We start from the raw sequence: 22,635 nt of genomic DNA, 5'->3' as shown, positions 1-22,635 counted from the left end.
AATTATTTTATTGACTTATAGTCTATCACAAATCAGTCCTTGAATTTGAGATGTTTTTCTTAAGTACTAGGGAAAACTAAATTAAAAACAGAACTTCTTTTTCAAAACAAAATAAACTTCTAAATAATAATAATCAACATAATATCAAAGCACATAATATTTATCTATGTTTGGCTTAGTTTTGAGCCTTGTCTGTCCATCTTTTCCCAAGTAAAAATCACGGGAACTTCACTGTTTTTCCTCAGATATCTCTTCATTGTCATCGTCTTGCTCGGTTTCGTATGTCTCTTCTTGTACCTACCTCCACGTTGTCTTCCACCTCACTGTCATTTTCGTCTTCATAGCTGAACCAGAACTTGATTCTTCCAGCAACAATCTGATTTGATCATCGTTCATTTTGACATGAAGTATGGCCTAAAAAATTGGCCAAAATATAATTTAGAGCAACATTCATACATATATTTTATTATACATACTTCATAAAGAATTCAAAGTCTGTAAAAATATATAAATGTACAAAATATATAATATTAATACTTACACAAAAAGTTGCACCTATACTCGCGTCGGTCTCATGGACCGATTGGCGCCAAATGCTATGACACGTGAACTTCTGCCGACCACGCGACGTGCACTAAAATGAAGTTAGCCCCAAATCCGGAAACTAGCAAGGAACTCGACTTCACAGGATTTACCTGCATAAAAATAATTACGAAAATGTGGTTCGTCGGTCTCACAGACCAACGCGCGAGTATAGGAAGGTTAAAAAACGTAGCTTAAGAAACACAGCACATCACAGCGCAGTACAGCGCAGCATCGTTTAATTGTTAAAAAAACGTAGCTTAAGAAACACAACACAGCACAACGCAGTACAGCGCAGCATAGCTCGATGTTGATTTGTCACCCTAAAGAGGACTAGATTTAAAATCTCAGAAAAAAGAACCATAATCACAATTTGCAAATAGCTCAAAATTGAAATGGATTTATAAGTAAACTGCACATTAAACAAGATATTTTTGAACTATAATGTAACAAATTAGTATTGATAACTTAACAAATATTTACCCTAATATTTCATCCATAAGTAGCTTCCTTAAGCTCGGCGGTAATGTGGTATCCGATTCATATAACCTGGCTACAACCATCGCTAATTGTAGATCTCCTAAACGGGTTATTAGTACCTAAAAATATGAATGACATTAAAACAATATTGAAATGAAAAAACAAAACTCATACTTTTAAATATCATTGTATCAAAAATTACCTCTAACGCGTCTTTCAAAGCACCTCCCAACAAAAAGAATGCTGCAGCATGTTCAAATCTCTGTTTTCCAAGAAGCACAAAAGCATTCTTTAACGCTGCTTTTCTCCAACGATCTTCGCCGAAGTCATTTGAAAAGAACTGTAAAACGTTGAAATCACTTAAAAAATGTACAAATAGAAAGAAATAATATGGGTTAAATAAACAACATTTTTTGCATTATTTTTAATAATTCACGTATAATTTAATCAACTTACTGCAGTCATCTTATCGTGATGATTAGATCTGAACAGACCCCACAACAAAGTTTTCTTTTTCATAGCCAAATAATATAACGCGGCATCCATTGGATCCTGCTTTGCCATGTAGGAGGCGCGAGCTAACTTCTCAACGCATATCCGCAGTAAATCTCCTCTTATCCACCAACCGACACCTATAAAACAACAATTCGAAAAAAATATTTATGGATGTTTTAAACATATAAGATCATCTTGATAAATTTAGGAATATTTCTCAAATGCTTTTTACGTGTTCAGAGGAAAAATAGATTCATATAAAATTACTCGACATTTTCTAATGTACATAATTCTGTAATTTTTACTTTAAATGCATTCTATGAATTTATAATTTACTGATATTGTGTTAAGTCTTAAATAATTTTATTTCATTAAAAAACTCACCCAATTCCCTCATAGTGCTCCATTTGGGCTGTCCCTTAGTGTATCCCGGTACTAAAGCCAGCAACTGTTCGTGCGACTCCGAGTGGAAAGCCCACACGAGGTTACAGGTACCCACACCTGTTCTTTGTAACGAAGCACGTTGAGCTAGCGGCAGGCAACGGAGTAAATAGCCATAGTGCTTCATAGCTAGAAGGAACCGGAGGCCACAGTCGTCGAGCGAGTCTGGAATTATTGAAATGTTATTATGATAAATCATTTTTTTTCTAGCAATATTGATACTAAAATAAATGTGGGTAGTTTAAAACTTCTATAAAAATTTTACAAATAGACAAAGTATACGAGTAAACTATTTAAAACAAATTAAGAGACATCATGAAACAGTTTTTTTAAGTTTGGAGAATGTGTCAATACTTATTCTATGTATTTCTAAACAACTTATTGTAACTCACCCGGTATTATTTCCTGTCCAGCTCCTTGAGCAGCATCAACCCTTGCATTATTCGTTAATCGCTCAGTAAAGTCCGCATCGCAAGTTGACACTGTATCAGCTAACGCCAACAAATGCATTTGGTCTAGCGAGCTAAGACCCGGCAAGTGCGTGTGTGTTAAAAGACGAGAAAGGATGCGACCTGAAATAATTTAGAAGTGTAAGTTATAAGTAAATGGACCGATATATTTCTCAATAATTCTCAAACATCGTATCACAAATTTACTGTCAGTTACAATAAATCCACGATAGAAATAAAAAATGGAACAACAGACTGAACAAAAATATGCTTTTTAATCTCTTTGATCTATTGTATACCTTGTCTGGGGCCAAAATGTGATAACGGTTGACGTTCTGGCATTGAAGGCCTACGGTCAACGCCGTCTTCTTCTTCCAAGAGCAAAGCATCCAAGTCCTCTTCAACTTCCATAGTTCCTTCGAATAGTTCATTGTAATCCTAAAAAAATATAACGTAGTTTAAAATTGACTTTTCACTTTTAATCCCCATTGTAATTAAGACTTTATTTACCTTAGCTTCTTGAATAGTGGACGGATGATGAGCGGACTCCTTGTCAGCGACAAGCAATGTCCATAGAGGTAGAGGAGGCACCGAAGTCAATTCCGCGTAATCCAACTGAACATCTTCTGTTATCTATACATCCCAATTTTCATATTGTTAAAGAAGATTTCAAAGCAAAAGGTGGGCTAAACACTTTATCGTAATTATTTTATCTAACTTTCTTATTTTGCTATGAATCTAACAAAATAAAGATGAAGAAATTCTAATTATTTAAAAATAATAAAATACAAAATATTTTTTTTTCCATTGAAATATCTTTTAACATCAAATACATAGGCAAACATATTATGTACAGCCATTAAATAAATAAATTAAATTATTAATTCATTCATGAGCTACATCTGTCTTAAAGATTTTTGTAAGCCCATAAAAGATTCGACGTTTCCCTTTCAGAATGTGTGAACAAAGTGAGTAATGGGAATCGATCTGTGCAATATTGGATGAAAGCAAACATTTTATTTCTGTGGTACTATTTGGATATTTGCACAATGTATAAGCTTTGAAAGCAAACATTTTGTTGCTGTTAGATAAATATTCAGGTCTGGAATATCAACTACTAATCAAATGTGTCCAATTACGTTTTCACAAGTAAAAATTAAAATTTGACAATATTTGTACAGCGTACTTAAATTATACATTCATATTCAAGAAAACTTTCGATTGAATAAAAATGCTTTAAAGTATATTAAAACAGCTACAAGTAAAGGTTTCCCCTTAAAATAATTTGGATAACAGATTTAATTAATAAATTATTGGTTTTAAATATAAATTCCATTCAGCAAATATTCCAGACCCAACGAGTGTATAAGCTAGGTCACCTGTGCGACGCCGTCAAGCGGCGATGCGGCGCCCGCGGCGAACGACACGGACAGCGTGCGGGACCGCGACCAGCCGCGCTGCAACAACCACCCACATGCATACGACGGGACATAGCTATGCTCTTTGTTTGTGAACGGAGGTTTATATATACTCGAGACACGACTATGTAATCATATCCGAATAGAGACACACCTATAATATATACTCGAGACACACGTATGCTGTTTTTGTGAACGGAGGTTTATATATACCCGAGACACGACTATGTTCTCATATCCGAAAGGAGACACACCTATAATATATACTCGAGACACACCTATGGTCTTTTTTTCTGATGGAGTTTTAAATATACTCGAGACACACGTATGCTCTTTTGCGAATGGAGGTTTATATACTCCACTTTCTAAAATTTGTTTGTAAGAGCGAGCGGGTTAGTAACGAATGGGTCACCTTATGTGGCTATCACCACCGCCCATGAGCACTCACAAAGCTAGATGTTTATAGTTCGCTTTAAGTAACTGCTACATTACCAGGGGAAATCTGAAAGCTAGGAGAATATATGCGGACCTTTTCATGCTTTCATAAAATGATTTGGCAAATATTGCACTGGTTCCTCACATTTCTCGAGAAAATGCCTCTATAATTCTTTCTTTATGATAATTTAAAACAGTAAGTACACAGTTATGAGTTATATTATTATATGTATGTGCCTTATGCAGTTTCTAACACTGGCCTCTTAACATTTTTTAAATTTATGTCACGAAACGAATTCCTAAAAAGTTGATTTTGAGCAAAAATTTTAACCACACGATATATTTGACCAAATGTGAACAAAAAATTGATGTTGGTGCCATGCAATCTGCTATTTGGTATATACAATTTTGTTAATCGTTTTAGTTGTTCAATTTGGTTAATCATTTTAGTTTGACCGTAATGTGGGTATACTTCAATAACTCAATTAGAGACTTCTAAAGGAGATTTTGCATCAAACAACATCATACATTCCAATAGCACGATCGTCACGTGTCATGCAAATGCACAGACAGCGGTACAATTTATGATTAGATTGTGACCAGGATTTTGCATATGAAATGTTAATTATTTCATAACAGTGATATGGTAATCTGTGATTAACGACATATTTTTCTTCATGATTTCCTTGCCGTATAAGGAATTATCATCATAATCACTAAAAGTACCTGCCACTCAGACCACAACATAATATGGCAACCACAACCATAACAAATAACACTGATCCACAATACTTAACCAATTGACATTTGTGAGGATAAACATATTCAAATACCTGTCTTGATATACTATCTTCGTCACCTTGGGAACTTCGGTTTGTGTAAGTTCCACCAATACACCTGAAAGTAAAGTCATTTTTTACGTTTCTTATGAAAACAACTAAATATGGCTCTATGATTCAAACATTTTTAAAATATTTCTTCCATTAATTGCATTCTTTTGAAGATATTCTTACCGAACCAGATGCGCTAAAATAGCTTTAACCCATCGTATTTTGCCACTGTTGAGCAATTCCATCAGTTGTTTAGGATGATATTGCGGCAACACTGGACATGCCATCTGTGATGCTTCAAACAATCCGAAGTCCGGCATGTAGTCCAATAATGGCTGGAAATAAATTTGCGTTAATCATTGCAGTTTCATAAAAAATAATAAAAAATATGTATTAATCCGTCAGTCCTCGGATCACAGACACAATAGAAAATCTATTGTGTCTCGGCCCGATCGGGCCGCTCGGTGGTCAATGGGTTAATCTGGTTCAAATATTGTTCAAATGATGAGTTAAGATTATAAATTTTACAATTTTTTAGCAACCTTTATGGTGTTTCGTATTAAAAAAGTATTCACACCACATTGAAAAGAGTGCCTACCACATGGAAAGAATATATATAATATCTACAGCCAATAAAATACAGTTATAACTATACCTGTGGCTGATCCGGTTGCGCTTTGTTCCTGCGTCTCGCGTCTCTCTCAAGCAGCTGCAAGTTGATGGACGAAACACGCTGCAAGTGCGGCGCCGAAACACGCAAGTCTGAGTCACGGAGGGCACGAGATTCGCCGCCTTCTTCTACCTCCTATGAAGGAATTAAAAATATTGTTTTATCTAAAAATAGTTACATTTACATACATAAACTGATATTGCTGTTTTATAATACTCGAAGGTTATATCAGTTACTAATAAATGTATTAAACGTTAACTTGACTAACTCAACCAGTAGCTTCAAAATGCATAAGTATTTTATATTTAACTATTATACCTGTCCACTCATTTGTCCAGAAGTGATCTGTTGATTCTCCGGCTTCCACTGCGAGTAGACGTGCATTTCCGAGTCCATGCCCACAACGAGTATACCGTCTCGAACCCACGATATCTGCATCGGTAGTGGGGGAAGTCCATCAGCTGTTTTGAGCTCGATCCTACGTAGCTGCATCCATCGGATCTCTTCGACGAATAGCGGCGCTGCTAGCGATGAAGCTTTGCGAAGTATGGGTCGGTTGTTGTTTATCGATTCTTTCATAGCCTACAATAAAAATAAATATTCATTCATTAAACCTCTTTATGCAAATTTATAATAAGATGTACATAAAATATTTTAATTTTTACTTGCATAGCATTAAAATGCTTATAAATATTTGAATAATTTTAAAGAAATTAAAAATGCAATAATTTCACTACGCAATCGATTTTTTTATACCTTTCAAAATATATCGGGAATTACTTTAAATTTAGCATCGTTATTGCACTATATCTTACCTTAATATTAGCTTGCGCCAAATCACTAGACACCGGAGTGAACAACAATACTCTGGATCCCACAGCAACCGTGAGTATATGAGACCCGTCTTCCTTCGACACCCAGTCCAGTTGTACCAAGTGTTTCTGTGTAAGCGGGCAAGTGTTGCCGTTCTCCATGATGCTTCTGCGCAGAGATTGGAGAGTACTGAAGGATGGCACAGCGAGTAGACCGGCAGCTTTGCCCGGATCCGCTTCTCCGTTACGGTTGTTACGGCTCTCGTCGGAAGACAACGTTTGGAGTACCTGTAAGGAAATTGAATTAAAATTTTACTAGAAAGCTTTTTTGGATAAATAATTACATAACGTAAAAATTATATACGTAAGTTTATCTAAAATAGAAAGTTGTAGTTGTTATCCTAAATTGAACACTATTTAACTACACTTATAGAGTGACAACTAACCTGATTAATCCTCTGTTTCTTCTGCATGAACGTCGTATCGTGCAAATAAGAGAGATCGATCTGTGTGTCCGTGCACACTCCCACACGAGGGAGGCTCACGTTTCTCAAAGGTATCGTGTCTTCTAGGAGCCATTCAGCACCGCCAGTACTCTCGCATTCGTATACGCAAACGCAAAGGTTAACGAAACGTGCGTCAGGGTTGTTTGAATTGGTTGTTGAGAGCGTTTTTGGACGCGTGAATGAGCGTCCGCATTTATATGCGCACGCGATACGTCCGGAGTACGCGGCGCTTATATGAAGTGGTTGGCCTAAAAATATCATGAAAAATATTATTCAAGTCACAATCCAAACACTTTACAACTAATTTAAAACAGCTGGAATGAAATAAGTAATCATTCAGGGTGATATCAAAATATACCTGGAATGTCTATTGTCGATTCTTGGTCTTTGTTCATCATTTCCCATTCCTTCCATGCATACTCAAAATCGTCATCTTTTTTAGTGACGTTGCACTTCCAAAATCTGTAAAGAATTGTTCTCTGTAAATTTGGTTTATACAAACTCATCTTACTTTATCTTGTCATACAAGTATTATAAACATGAACGCAACCATGTTACTTTTGTTCCAGAATAATTTTTGTTGTAATAGAAATACTTGCTTTTACCAAGGTTCGTCCACTGGCGAAACCGTGCAGCAATAATAAAGCTAGATTTTCATCGTTATTAATGCCTTAATTAATTGATTAGTGCCGATACATAAATATATAAGTTACCGTAGCTTACCTGAGTGTGCTATCCGAACAGGCGGTAGCAAGTATGTATGGCGCAAGACAAGCTGGATATATCGAAGCTGAGCTCAAATGACCCGCCGCTGGAGTAGCATGTATGACATCCACACCTTCCGGTAGAGATAGCGGACATTCACAGACCTAGGTTAATAATTAATAATAATTAAGCCTTTTAATTCCCATCATATTACAGTATTATGATTACATATTTAACACTTAAAAAGAAAAACTATACATTATGCTGTTTAAAGAGAACTAAGTTTGGAGAATTATTCATTTTTCTTGAATAGGAACCCCTGTCTGGGTAAAGGCCTCCTCCAATTTATATCATTTGTCTCTATCCTTAGCGTAATGGACCAACTCTCACAGATTTATTTTTGCGAAAACGTAAATAACTGAAGAGAACGTAAATAACGGTGGTAAATGTTAAAAATACTTATGTAATAACGATTCGAAAGTGCTACTAAATAGTAGTCTAATTGAATAAATGAATGTTTGAGTTTGAGTTTTGAGTTTGAATAAGTAATAATCTTGTTTTATTACCATAATTTTAATCAATTATTAAAATAGGCAAATCTATGTTGGAGTGAAGATATTCGATTATTACGTTAGTAAGTGTAAATCAATAATATTCCACACTCCAACTTAATACATATTGTATAATTTACTAGCTTTCCGCCCGCGGCTTCGCCCGCGTTTTCAGAGAAAAACCCGTTCCCGTAGGATTTCCGGGATAAAACCTATCCTATGTCCTTTCTCGGGTATCAAAATATCTCTATACCAAATTTCATGCAAATTGGTTCAGTAGTTAAGGCGTGATTGAGTAACAGACAGACAGACAGACAGAGTTACTTTCGCATTTATAATATTAGTATGGATGTATGAATAGTGTACCTTTTTAGTAGTAATTGCAAGATGTGAATGATAATGCTGTGTAGGCGTTGGTTGGTCAGCATCAACAGACACTGAATTCTTTCGAGACTCTCCCCCTTCGTCTTCTTGTACCAAAGCACTATCCGGTACATACATCATGCTATTTGTTATATCATCTACAAAAATAACGAAGTATTAACGACCATACAGAAAACAAATCAATTATTTTTAAATGCGAATTTAATTATTGTTCTGATTAAATGATTGCATTTTTTTCCCATATCTGTCTTAAATAGTTTTTTTTTTGTTAATAACTACAAATTTCATACATTTCTACACAAAAAACAGTTTTTTTTTTAAAGATTAATGGAAAAGTACCATTAGGATCCGCCTGCGACGATACAGTAAGCCGCCACATATGCACAGTGGAGCCACCATCAGTTCTCTCTAACACCACGATATAGAAGGGCTCATTGAAAACTGCCGCTTTACGTAGATCCACTATTGCTTCGAGACCAGCTTCCGTTATCGTGTTCACGTCTGATCCTTCCACACCGGAGTCCGCGCTTTCCGTATCGGTTGATGTTCTTTCACCTTTAGTTTTAAAATAATTTCTATATTAATTAAATATTTTCAAGAGAAAGTGAATATTTGCAATAGTAAACAAAAAAATAGTCATGCGGAGACGTCACATCTATTAACGGTGGAATTGAATTGCTGTGAAAAATTGGATGTTTTATGTGTGTTAAGGTGTAGGTTCATGTAATTCTTCACAGCTAGTAAATTGAATATTTTTCCCAATGTTGTTATTATTCATTGTTTCACATTCTTCTACTAAAAAAATCGCTGAAAATGAAACATACCCGTAATCAGCTGCTCTTGAAACACGTGCAACAGCTGCGTATTGTGCCAGTCGTGCGTCGCGTCCGCTATAGCGTGCAACTGTATGATCGCGCCCGGCCGTGCGGTGGACTGTTGCGATACGATCTTGAAACGGTCGTGGAGGGGAACTCCACCGCCTTCTTCTATTGTGGAGTCCGATGACATTGACATTGTGTCGTGCTGGGAAAATTAAATTATGTTTAATAAAACTGTTTTTTTGTAGAAGTATTGTTGGACAAAGAATGTGAAAAGTTTCCCTTAAATGATACGTTGATTTTTTCTAAAACGTCCCTCTAAAATACACTATGCATTTAAACTAAAAAATAAACCACTTTATATAAGGCATTTCTAATCTAACTTTTTACGGGAATATAAAAGAGCTATCTACAAAATAAATATACCATTACATCTTTATGACGTCGTTCTGATGATGCTATTTCTGCTAACAACGTGCGAGCGTCGATAACTGCTTGAAACAACCGTAAGCTCTCTCCATCACTCGCAACAAAACAGGCAGATGGAGAATTTGAAAGGTTTCCTAGTGTAGTGCTGAAAATAAAATAAAAACATCATTAACATAATTACAATGTATCTAGATATTATTTCTTAATCAAAGACAATGTTTTAATTAAAATTAATACTTATGTTTATTTTCTGCCTTTAGACTGGGGGCCCACGCATTCCATGTGCCATTTTATCAGCTCAGAACTCACCCGTTGTTAATTGATCAGGTATATCTTCACACAAATATAAAAAAAAACAAAAGAAGTCTTATTTACCTAGGCAGTAAGGTTGGAAGCCAAGCCACATTACTGAACGCGGAGAGATGCGGTGAGTTGACACGCGCTAGTTCAGCCACACCACCAGACTTGCCAAGCGGGCCCTCGGGCCATATTATCAGCTCAGAACATAGATCAATCGCCGCTAATTGGCCAAGTATATCTTCCCACAAATATCAAAAACAAAAGAAGTCTTATTACCTAGGCAGTAAGGTTGGAAGCCAAGCCACATTACTGAACGCGGAGAGATGCGGCGAGTTGACACGCGCCAGTTCAGCAACTCCACCAGATTTTCCCAGTGGACCCACGCATTCCACACGCCACATTATGAGTTCAGAACATAGTCCACCTGCCGCTAGTTGATCTGGTGTGGGACCCGTTTCGCGTGCTTCGTCTGTTTTAAGCATTTATTTTGTGAGAATAATGAAAATAATTTAATTTTTTTTATGTTTACTTCATAAACCTAGGAAGACTAAACTGACTTACTGCATTGTGAAATTAAATGGTAAGTTTGTAAGGTGCCACATTTTAGGGGTAATTAAGTATACATTTCACTTGTATGTTAAAAATATTTTTATTCACATAGCACCTTCATTCGTAAGTGGAGTATTATTAGATTTAAAGGAAACATAACTGTTAAGTTGGTACATAAAAAGTATATTATGATCTATAGAGGGCCCTTACCAGATATATTATGGTGACTAGTTGTTAGTAATAGCGGTAATACTGGATGGCATGTTATATCGTTGACTCTAAACCGATGTCCTGACGCTCTTGAAGCGTGGCCTATTGAGAGGACCTGTAAGAAAATTCACATATGAGTCCTTACCACAATTTTATCTTGTAAGGTTTGTGCAGAAAACAAAAAATATTTATTATTTATGAGATACTAATTATTATTACCTGAGAGAACTTGGATTTATCATCGAAAGTCAACTGCCAGAGATTTAGCGTGCCATTGGTATGGTTTGTGACCATTGAAATGACAGGTGCCGACTCCAATACGTCGGAGTCCTGGTTCTCCAGGTCTTCCGTTGTAATACTTGTTTTGCGTTTAATATCATTGTCGTTTTCTTCCCCCTCTCCTGTATTCGAGATTTGTCATTAAAATCTTTTAATTTAAGCATTAAAAAAACTTTTTTTTAATAAATGTAAATTCGAGACTGACCATTTTCCCGATTTTCGGCCTGTTGTTCTGCGGTCTGATGCCATTCGGCTTCTTCTTTTTCTTCTTGAACACTTTCTAATGGGGTTGTTACCGTTTCGGGTTGCAGTGGACCTGATAAAATAATAAATATTATATTAATGTTGATAATATTTTTATATTGGTTAAAATATTGACAAACTTAAGTTATCATATGATTGTCTTATGTACTGATATTTAAAACCACGCCCAGTTGAAAAAAATCACCCTGTATATATGTTCTATGCACTTAAAAAGATTATGCGTTGCGAACATTCATCGTATTACTTCAGCGAACTTTACTTATATTTTTTTCCATTACTGGGACGTTTTATGAATGTTTTCGTCCATCACAGATTAATTATATGTCAACACTTAATATGTACATTGTCATAACTAAAGTGACCGGCTTTGCGCCTGCCGGATCGCACCTGCTTATCGCACAGCTCATCCATCGACTGGAACACCATGTATACCTATTACCTATACTCGGATTTTTAATTAGATAAAGTAAACTGACAGCAGCTAATGTCACTTTGTAAAATAATGTTGCCACATTTAAAGTAATAGTGAGGAATTCAGTTCTCATTCAATCAGATGAATGAACAATGAGTGTGAATAGTTCATCATTTCAAACTATAAAATAACATTATTTCTAATTGTAATATATAAAACTATATAAGATATAAGTTACTAGTATAATGTAATTATAATCATTTTTTTATTTTTATTTTTACGATGTTTACGTTACTGTTTTCTTAATTTTTTCGTAAATTCTAACTAATTACGTTGTGTTTGTTGTCATTGTTGTGTTTATTTGGTGTTATATTGTTACACACTAAATATTCACTAGACGATCGATTCAATTTCATTCATTCCCGATTTTGAATCATTCACTTTGTGACAACTCTATTTTTATTTCATCAAAAACTGACAACACAGAAAACGTCAGTTTACTTTATCTAATTAAAAATCCGAGTATAGTATAATATGACTGATGGCGTGTACCGTACCCGCAGTGACCGGCTTGGTCCGGTGGCGCACGTACAGCGGCTGCGCGGCCGCGTGGTAGAGCGCGGCCGGCGTGCACATGGTGGTCGCGTCGCCCAGCGGGAACGCGGACGGGATGCGCGCGGAGACACTTGCGTCTGTGTGGTATACTATGTGCTAAGGCGTGTACCGTACCCGCAGTGACCGGCTTGGTCCGGTGGCGCACGTACAGCGGCTGCGCGGCCGCGTGGTAGAGCGCGGCCGGCGTGCACATGGTGGTCGCGTCGCCCAGCGGGAACGCGGACGGGATGCGCGCGGAGACACTTGCGTCTGTGTGGTATACTATGTGCTAAGGCGTGTACCGTACCCGCAGTGACCGGCTTGGTCCGGTGGCGCACGTACAGCGGCTGCGCGGCCGCGTGGTAGAGCGCGGCCGGCGTGCACATGGTGGTCGCGTCGCCCAGCGGGAACGCGGACGGGATGCGCGCGGAGACACTTGCGTCTGTGTGGTATACTATGTGCTAAGGCGTGTACCGTACCCGCAGTGACCGGCTTGGTCCGGTGGCGCACGTACAGCGGCTGCGCGGCCGCGTGGTAGAGCGCGGCCGGCGTGCACATGGTGGTCGCGTCGCCCAGCGGGAACGCGGACGGGATGCGCGCGGAGACACTTGCGTCTGTGTGGTATACTATGTGCTAAGGCGTGTACCGTACCCGCAGTGACCGGCTTGGTCCGGTGGCGCACGTACAGCGGCTGCGCGGCCGCGTGGTAGAGCGCGGCCGGCGTGCACATGGTGGTCGCGTCGCCCAGCGGGAACGCGGACGGGATGCGCGCGGAGACACTTGCGTCTGTGTGGTATACTATGTGCTAAGGCGTGTACCGTACCCGCAGTGACCGGCTTGGTCCGGTGGCGCACGTACAGCGGCTGCGCGGCCGCGTGGTAGAGCGCGGCCGGCGTGCACATGGTGGTCGCGTCGCCCAGCGGGAACGCGGACGGGATGCGCGCGGAGACACTTGCGTCTGTGTGGTATACTATGTGCTAAGGCGTGTACCGTACCCGCAGTGACCGGCTTGGTCCGGTGGCGCACGTACAGCGGCTGCGCGGCCGCGTGGTAGAGCGCGGCCGGCGTGCACATGGTGGTCGCGTCGCCCAGCGGGAACGCGGACGGGATGCGCGCGGAGACACTTGCGTCTGTGTGGTATACTATGTGCTAAGGCGTGTACCGTACCCGCAGTGACCGGCTTGGTCCGGTGGCGCACGTACAGCGGCTGCGCGGCCGCGTGGTAGAGCGCGGCCGGCGTGCACATGGTGGTCGCGTCGCCCAGCGGGAACGCGGACGGGATGCGCGCGGAGACACTTGCGTCTGTGTGGTATACTATGTGCTAAGGCGTGTACCGTACCCGCAGTGACCGGCTTGGTCCGGTGGCGCACGTACAGCGGCTGCGCGGCCGCGTGGTAGAGCGCGGCCGGCGTGCACATGGTGGTCGCGTCGCCCAGCGGGAACGCGGACGGGATGCGCGCGGAGAACGACACTTGTGCCTGCCGGATCGCGCCCGCTTGCAGCTCGTCTAGCCACTCGCACACCCTGTATAGTTAAGTAATAGTTAATGGTGGGAAGTTGGCAATTATAACGCACTTGCGCATCGTGTATAACACATGCTAATTTATATTTGGCTGTCGAGGAAAGTGGTATTACATTAAAAATTTTATTTTAAGTTTTTGAAAAAATAAATACATAATCTAAAAAATAACCTGTAAATAGTCTACGAAACTATAGATATGTAACTATTATCTACATAAAATAGCTATATATTTTTTTATTGTCACAAATTCATGGATATAACACATAGGCCATAAACGCCTGAACTAGTTGAATATTTATAAACTCACCATATAAGAAAACTGCCATCAACAGGGTGTATAGAGAACAGCAGATCAGGACTTTGATGCCAATCTCGCAAGAGCCCTTCTATCTTTGCGTCCAGCGAGTCTGGTAAGTGCGTGCACGTGACGTCAGTCGCGATCGAGTTTATGGACGTCGTGTTTGAGAGGCTCGGGTGACTGTGATTGCCGTTACCTAATTATTGATATATTAGATTAATGAAATTATAATTGTAGTATATTCCTATGCAAAAATTTCACTATACATGCAAAAGTAAGGTACTCTTCAACATCGTTGAAGTGACTCCAACTTCCTTTTACTCTGCAATTATTATTATGTAATGGCAGGATTTTTATTAGATAAAGCAGAGTTAAATGAATAAAAGTAGAGATATTTTAGTATAGTAAAGTATAAAAGTAGAGATATTAAAAAAATTGTTAAAAATATCGAAACAAAGTTTTTTTAGAATTCAAACAAAATTTATTATGAGATTTGCAAAATTTTCAAACAAGAAAGACGAAGCATTAAGCTCATGATTACATTACCTGGATTCTCATCGCTATTGCTGTCCTCAGATAGTACTTTAGTCAAGTGATGGCTCGGCCGTCTATTTCCTACTTTGCAGCATGGAATAAGCATTCAACTTATTTACGAAGCAAATTTTGTTAAATAAATTGGCGTATCTACTTTATAGGTCCTATACGATTTAGTGAATATATTGTGTTTCTCAAAGGTATATTCTTAACAAACTTACTAGAACTATATTGCAACTTTCGTACATGTTCAGTGTATTTTGTATGTGTTTATTGATAGTATGAGGGCAATCATATAGGATCTTAGTGTTAGCGTTTGCGATGTTTTAATGAATGTATAAGTATTGATATAGAAAATAAATATGATTATAATAGATTTCGAACTAAATAAAAGACGAAATAAATGTCTTACTTTCATGTTCACCATCGGGATTTGCGGTATGGTCTGATCCGGAACCACCTTCTTCTGTTTCTTCTTTATCTAGGATCTAATCAAATAATATTATAATACAAAAATTTATCAAAATTTAATATATCACAATTATTAACAAAATAGTAGAACTGTTACTTTTTTAGTTAAATCGTGTAGTATAGCCTCCGCTTGACTTGTAAAGTGCATTTCTTTGTTGTGAAGCCAATGCAGGATGAAGCGACCGCCTCCAGACAGAGACGGCACTAGCGGTATATCTGTCTCAGCGTTTATTGATGCTGCTAGATGGAAATGAAGACCTAGAAAGAGGAGAAAAATAACAATTCAATTATTATGGTTTGTTATAAGATACATATCCGACTCGAAGGACCAAATTTTTATCGCCTTTTTACCTAGAATTTATGTACGAATTTGATTATATTGATACTTATTATGAATATCTATATTTTTTTATCTTTCAAATGTTAAAAAAAAATGATTTTATAAACTTACCACCTGTATATGAAGTAGAGTGATAGGGGTTGTGGAAATCGTGAGCACTGTAGGTGGAAGGCAGTGTTGGGATAGGCGCGCTCGGCTGCTTTGACGACTGTGCGTTACGTCGGATGTGGAAACACGTTCTAGAACAAATTTATTAATATACATTTCTTGTAAATATATATTTTTAATCTATTGCTCATTACATGTGAATTAACGCTTAAAATATATTCATATACTTACAATATTCTATATCATAAAAACGGATTTTTAAATTCTCACTTATGTAATTTTAACGCTGCAAAGCAGACATTAATACTTCACATACGCTATTATATTTTCAAATATTAAAATTCACTTAAGCCATATATTGCATCTTAAGCACTATGCACTTGACTTCCAGCGCTTGAAGCATATTTTAATCATCCACAGTATTCCATTTGTGAACGAGACCGTACAAAAACAGCTGCCCCTTCATTAATTTAAGCGCTGCAAAGCGAACATTAGTACATCACATAAAAAATTCCAAATTCAAATCCCAACTCACTTCATATGCTTCAAGCGCTGCATGAACCGATGCTTGTGGCGGTGCGTCGCGCGCTGCCTGCGCGGCGGGGACCGAGAGTGTGCAGTCACAGAGCCGCCCCATTCATCCTCCGGGAGCAGTGTCTCCGCCCACACGCGGCAGATGTTGTCCACGCATGACGTCACTAGCACGTTGCCGACGCTGCCCCTGTGGGAGTTCAAATTAGTTATTAAAAAGATGTTCGTTATTTTGACTTAGAAAGGGTACAGTTGGAGAAATTGCAAAGATTTTTTCCGGTTTGGGACTGTGAATGCAAATCTTTTATTCAAGTTTATATTAATATTTTTTTAGTAAAACTTTTTTTTGACAATTAATTATTTTCGTATGTCAAACTTCGAAACTAGATTCACAATAATTGAGCATTGAAAAGATTATCCGAGAATAAAAGATTCATTGAAAATAGCACCTTATTTCGTAGCATTAATGTTCAAAATCTAATGCAGAGTTTTGTTGTGGTCATTTTTAAGCGTGTTGTGAATCTAGTTGTAATTGTACGTGAATGGCTGAAATAGACTTTAGGTATATGTCTATTAAGAAACAAACAGTTTACATAAATAATAAATATACAGTGTAAACTGTACAATGCTTCCAATGTTGATCTTAACCTGAATAATATTGAAAATATTAGCATTTATTCACCCAACAATAAATAATTCTCTATATTGTATACTCAAGCATACCTAAACAAACTTACTTTGGCATATATTTGCTAGTCTTCCGCCACGAGAGATGTGTGACGGCCCGTGGATGCGCCACATAAATAAACGTGTAGTTTAACTCGGACGGTGAGTGCTCTCCGTGGGCTTGCACCAGTACTGAAAACATTAAAGCATGATAAAAATCATTGAGGTATTATTACTAGAGTGGGCACTACGAACAAAATCTGTGCGACAAGCGCGGCGGCGCGGGGCGGCTAGTGAGTCATACACTTTGTAGATATTCTGCCTCTTATTACTTATAAATTAAAACCAATCAATGTAACAAATAAAAATTGAGTTTGAGACGATTGACTCTAACTCGTGTTAAAAAAGTGTAGTAGCGATGTCCTCTCTAGTACATGTAACTCAATGGATAAAAATAATATATTTTTTGTCAACATAATTAGAATTAAAAAGTTTTTGAATTGGATACCTCTTTTAAATGAAAATATTCGTATAATTCGAAAAAGTAGAGAATAGAGATACAATCAAAAAAGCTTTGACGATACCGTTAGTGATAGTTTATGTTTTCGTAAAAGCCTTGTTAGCGGAACAAAGAATCGACGGTCAAGTTGAATTCAAGATATGATGGATGAAGCATAACAACCTTAAATAAATAAATTAGCTCAATTCCCTTACCTTTATTTTGATACCAAATCTTGACGAGTCTATCGTTGATGCCTGATGTCGCGAACAGCACACCATCCGGGCTGAAGGCGAGGTGGTGCGCCGGCGTGGCCGTGTGACATTGCCATACACATAACCAACCCTGAATAATAAATTAAATATATACAATATACATTTTAAAACCTCTATTTGTACACATTGTTACATGACAACGCGCCGACCTTTGCCGTCCGCTGAATGCTTAGGTTTAAGGTAAGATTATGGTTTCATAGACACAATGACCGCATTAGCAGCGTAGTACCTTCGTGCGGGCTGCGCGATATTAAACATTTAAAGAAAAAATAAATGTATATTTTTATGTTGAGCGTCTGAAAAACTCCACCGATCTATCATATTACACTAAAATTAATCTGAACTTTCTGTATGTACTTTTAATGGTATAATTCGAACGAAGTTCAGTTTACAAAACTATGAGTAGTTATTATGATGTAGGTAGTATAATAGAAGAACTCTTATTTCTTTGTGTGTGTTTCAAATAAGAATTTCAACTCAAAGAATTTATTTCCGAGTAAGTTTTTTCAATTTCTTTAACAATACAATTTGAAGCAAATAAGATTAACTATGTAGATGCTTAATAGCGAAACAATTACTTTTTTATATTTTTTTTATCTTCATTTTAATTGCTGTGTTTAATAAAAAACAGTGCTAAGTGTGTAACTTATAAATGCATACAAAAATATTTATACTTAGACGAAATCTATCAACTGTGGTCTAATGCATTTTATCGATTATATCATCACACTCGAGTTAAGGTCAACACAAGTTTCTAGTTGTTAAGTAGATAAAAATCTCGAGTGATTACGATCTACAAATATGTGCATTAATGTTATGATTATAATTTTAAATGAGACGCCGAAAAACAACCCAAACGTGGAACAGTCCAGTTTTCTATCTTTAAAAGGTCACGTGATTAATAACAATAATCAAACGCTTAGCAAACTGGTGATAAAACAAAGACAGTACACAGTACACAGTACACACGTATGGTCAAACAATGATATCAGGATAGGTAGAGCGCTCATGATTCTGTTTATCTTATCTCGCTAGTTGGCAATCTAGAATTTAGATCAATTGAACTTACAGGCTCTTCCTCTTCAGGCTGTTTCGGTTTGTCGTCTTTGTCACCGCCGATTTGGAATGTGACGCCGGAGCTTGCTGTAAAATAAATTAATGTTTAAATCATACGTTATTTTAAAATTAAACAACAGACGAAAATCGGTTTACGTTTTTATAAATCTTACACCACAAATACTGAATAGGATTATTAAGATGTAGGTATCCTTTAGCATAATAATTGTAAAATATTATGTATTTAAATATATTGTTTTGCTCTTTTATGTGTAAACATTTGTTATTTAGGTATGTAGTGAATAATTTCGAAGGAAAAATCATTGCTTGTAAGTTTCTTTTTTCTATTACATTAGCTAACCAGTTAGATTAGTTATGTATAATCGCTTAGACGAAACACGAGTGCAGCGTTAATATGTATTTCCAAATGCCCAACAATTTTTATGGAAAAAAATTAATCTGACCTAAAATAGAAGAATCAATAAAACTGTAACAAGAGAAGGTACTGGAAACCTGCCAGGGAGCTTGGTTCGTACCGAAATGGTCTTAAACGAAACAGTTCCAGTATGCATTGAGCACAATTTCAAGATTTATATCATTATGACGACTGTAGTATTTATAAAACGCAATAAACTAAATCAGTCTGAAACATGCGTAATGAAACTGCTTTTTTAATTGTTAAATTTGACTTATATATAATAAATTAAATTTATTGAGAGTCTGTACAACTATTTTTGTGTAGATTTCTAAATTCAAGCTAATTGTAGATGTCTACCGAATAGTAAATAGAATTCTTTATAAAATTTATCAGATTTTCATGCAAATAAAAAAGTATTTGTAATTAAAACGCGTTAATTTGTGTTCCAGTGATTAACACTGAGGTATTTAGAAAAACGAATGCCGTTATAGTCACGCTATATAATATACCAAATTCCTTTATTTTTTTAAGTTGTTGAAATATTGATTTCATTTACAAAAGTTTCTCTCTTAAAAAGCAATTACGTTTCTTACACTATACGTGTGATTTATTGCAACGACCTTTTTTCTTATCATGCACATTTGGTAAACCTATTGTGAGTCCTGTATACACTCAACACTTGATAACACATGTTAAACCTTGTGAATATTTATTGTATAGATTCCTAGAAGTACGGGTAAGAAATACTCGAAGAGGGTCATAAATAAAGGTATAATTTTGAGTGTTATATAGACCCTAAAACAGTTGAGTTATATAGCTCTTTGTGTGTAGTTCACTCGTATCCTTCAGACTGTTAAGACATACCTTCGATACTCTATTTGAAGATAAATAAAGTGACTATCTTCCTACAACAAAGTGCTTGAATTATTTACTAAAATTAATCACACCACTATCCATAATCCCAATAGGTTATGGGCCCAGGCTACGTTGTTGATTAATTTAAATACAAATTTTATTGAGAGGAAGAAAATTAAAATTTCAAAGTGCAATTGAAAATTAGTGAATGTATCGTAAGTAAAACATTCAGAGTGAAGATAAAGATTTTATAAACAATATGGAAACTATAAAATCTAAAAGAAACATCCAACCTTTCAACGGTGAAAATTATAATATATGGAAGTTCAGAATCCGCAGTCTCTTAAATGAACTTGAAGTGATTCATGTAATCGATAAACCAGCACCAGCGAATCCTGACAGCAAGTGGAAGAAATCGGAGTCAACCGCAAAGAATGTGTTAATTGAATATTTGTCCGATTCGTATTTAAGTTACGTGAAACCAGAATCGTCGACAAAACAAATTTTTGATGTACTAAACAATATCTTCGAAAGAAAAAGTGTAGCAAAACAAATTGGAGCTCGGAAGAAATTATTTAATTTGAAGTTGGAAGAAGACACAGATTTGTGTAAACATTTTATGATGTTCGATTCTTTGATATCGGAGTTAGCATCAGCCGGTGCGACTATCTCAGAGGTTGATAAAGTGACTCAACTATTGCTTACTTTACCGCCTTCTTACAATGGTGTTATAACAGCCATCGAGACTTTGTCAGAAGACAACATCACGTTAAGTTTCGTGAAAACAAGATTATTAGATCATGAAGTTAAACTTGTTAATGAAAGTCTTGACACAAGTAAAATGGTTCTACATGTTGAACAGAAAACTAATGAAAGAAAACGAAATAATAAGGAGCTTAGAAAATCATCGAAAATACGTCGTGGAATCGTCAAGCCGAAACAAAATGGTATAAATTATAAAGGGCACATTAAGTGTCACAATTGTGGAAAAAGAGGACATTATAAAAATGAATGTCGTAACTTCTCGAAACGCTTTAAGTCCAAACCAAGTACAGAAAGACAAAGGACAATTCAAACCATTCAAGCTGAGCCAGTGATTGAAGACAGCTTTGCATTTATGGCTGGAAATTTTCAGTTAACAAATGAAGGAAGTGAAATATCCTTTTAGCAGTTAGTAAGACAGCTGACAGTGAGGTGGAATGGTAAGACGGCAATGACTGGTAAGCCGAAATACAATATATCTATTCTGGAATTTTCGGTAAGTTAAACTTTATTAATTATTAAAATAAAGATTCTAATTCCGAATAAAAATATTAGCATCAGTGACGAGGTCAAATAAGAAAAGATAAATTTTAAATTATCTATTAGAAGTTTGATAAAGTTAAATTATCTAGTAGCTAATAGATGACATTAAATGAAAAGGTAGATTACCTGTTTGTGTGAAGCTTGTATAAACAATAAACAAGTGTAAATGTCATTTAATAAAATAATGTTGAAATCAGATGTTTATGGTTCTCATGATTAAAAGAAATGAATAAATAATAATAAAATTATTTTGTAATGTTTAATGATGAATTCACTCATAAGAGTGTAACATATTTTATGAGAAATAAATCTGATGTATTGTAAACCTATTTACTGATCATGTTAAAGAGAATTTATCTTACTACTTAAAAGGTAGATAAAGGTATCAGTTATCATCTCACATTGCCACGAACTCCATATTTAAAATACCTTTAGGTTTTCGAATCAGCCGTATGTTGAAACCAGTAAAACAAATTTGATGAAAAGTCATCAAAGGTAAAATGGGTATAGAGCGTATAAAGTGGAGAGTAATAAATATGTGGTAGAAAGAGATGTAAATTTAAATCAAAGGCAAAGGGAGACGAGGTTGATTCAGGTTTAAATACTGAAGTCCCTAACGATTCGTTAAACTCAGTTGACAACCTTATATATTCAGTTAAAAAATAGCTATATGGGTTAATCTCAGTTGGTTGAAACTGAATGAATAGCTATATTATGTTAAACTCAGTTGGTGAAAACTGAATGAATAGCTATATGTGTTAATCTCAGTTGGTGAAAACTGAATGAATAGCTATGTGTTAATCTCAGTTGGTGAAAACTGAATGAATAGCTATGTGTTAATCTCAGTTGGTGAAAACTGAATGAATAGCTATGTGTTAAGCTCAGTTAGTGAAAACTGAATGAATAGCTATGTGTTAATCTCAGTTGGTGAAAACTGAATGAATAGCTATGTGTTAAGCTCAGTTAGTGAAAACTGAATGAATAGCTATGTGTTAAGCTCAGTTGGTGAAAACTGAATGAATAGCTATGTGTTAAGCTCAGTTAGTGAAAACTGAATGAATAGCTATGTGTTAAGCTCAGTTAGTGAAAACTGAATGAATAGCTATGTGTTAAGCTCAGTTGGTGAAAACTGAATGAATAGCTA

The 22,635-nt window shown here is 36.6% G+C and overlaps 1 protein-coding gene across 1 annotated transcript in view; it reads right to left on the bottom strand.

Annotated features, from left to right (window-relative positions):
- Nucleotides 1–22,635, bottom strand: part of Rbcn-3A (rabconnectin-3 alpha) — a 49,419-nt gene that overhangs the window by 18,844 nt on the left and 7,940 nt on the right. Inside the window, exons 4-37 of the mRNA XM_090113116.1 lie at nt 18,927–19,000; nt 17,798–17,927; nt 17,155–17,275; nt 16,422–16,607; nt 15,890–16,017; nt 15,536–15,696; nt 15,380–15,455; nt 14,980–15,048; nt 14,443–14,629; nt 13,953–14,137; nt 11,549–11,659; nt 11,284–11,465; nt 11,065–11,179; nt 10,582–10,774; nt 10,003–10,150; nt 9,583–9,781; nt 9,098–9,313; nt 8,741–8,895; nt 7,842–7,987; nt 7,477–7,580; nt 7,059–7,366; nt 6,616–6,900; nt 6,119–6,382; nt 5,786–5,935; nt 5,314–5,465; nt 5,134–5,197; nt 3,827–3,904; nt 2,958–3,080; nt 2,747–2,885; nt 2,391–2,570; nt 1,942–2,163; nt 1,519–1,694; nt 1,265–1,402; nt 1,066–1,181 (exon numbers count right to left, since the gene is read on the bottom strand). Coding sequence (XP_089969242.1) covers nt 1,066–1,181; nt 1,265–1,402; nt 1,519–1,694; nt 1,942–2,163; nt 2,391–2,570; nt 2,747–2,885; nt 2,958–3,080; nt 3,827–3,904; nt 5,134–5,197; nt 5,314–5,465; nt 5,786–5,935; nt 6,119–6,382; nt 6,616–6,900; nt 7,059–7,366; nt 7,477–7,580; nt 7,842–7,987; nt 8,741–8,895; nt 9,098–9,313; nt 9,583–9,781; nt 10,003–10,150; nt 10,582–10,774; nt 11,065–11,179; nt 11,284–11,465; nt 11,549–11,659; nt 13,953–14,137; nt 14,443–14,629; nt 14,980–15,048; nt 15,380–15,455; nt 15,536–15,696; nt 15,890–16,017; nt 16,422–16,607; nt 17,155–17,275; nt 17,798–17,927; nt 18,927–19,000 — 5,281 coding nt within the window. The remainder of the gene's footprint in view (nt 1–1,065; nt 1,182–1,264; nt 1,403–1,518; nt 1,695–1,941; nt 2,164–2,390; nt 2,571–2,746; nt 2,886–2,957; nt 3,081–3,826; nt 3,905–5,133; nt 5,198–5,313; nt 5,466–5,785; nt 5,936–6,118; nt 6,383–6,615; nt 6,901–7,058; nt 7,367–7,476; nt 7,581–7,841; nt 7,988–8,740; nt 8,896–9,097; nt 9,314–9,582; nt 9,782–10,002; nt 10,151–10,581; nt 10,775–11,064; nt 11,180–11,283; nt 11,466–11,548; nt 11,660–13,952; nt 14,138–14,442; nt 14,630–14,979; nt 15,049–15,379; nt 15,456–15,535; nt 15,697–15,889; nt 16,018–16,421; nt 16,608–17,154; nt 17,276–17,797; nt 17,928–18,926; nt 19,001–22,635) is intronic.

Source organism: Colias eurytheme, chromosome 19 (assembly GCF_061535395.1).
Source record: "Colias eurytheme isolate Ceu_HAF_F1 chromosome 19, ilColEury1 Martin Lab GWU primary, whole genome shotgun sequence".
NCBI lineage: Eukaryota > Metazoa > Arthropoda > Insecta > Lepidoptera > Pieridae > Colias > Colias eurytheme.
The sequence above is the reverse complement of the archived record's forward strand: the minus strand, read 5'-3'. Positions and strand labels throughout refer to the sequence as shown.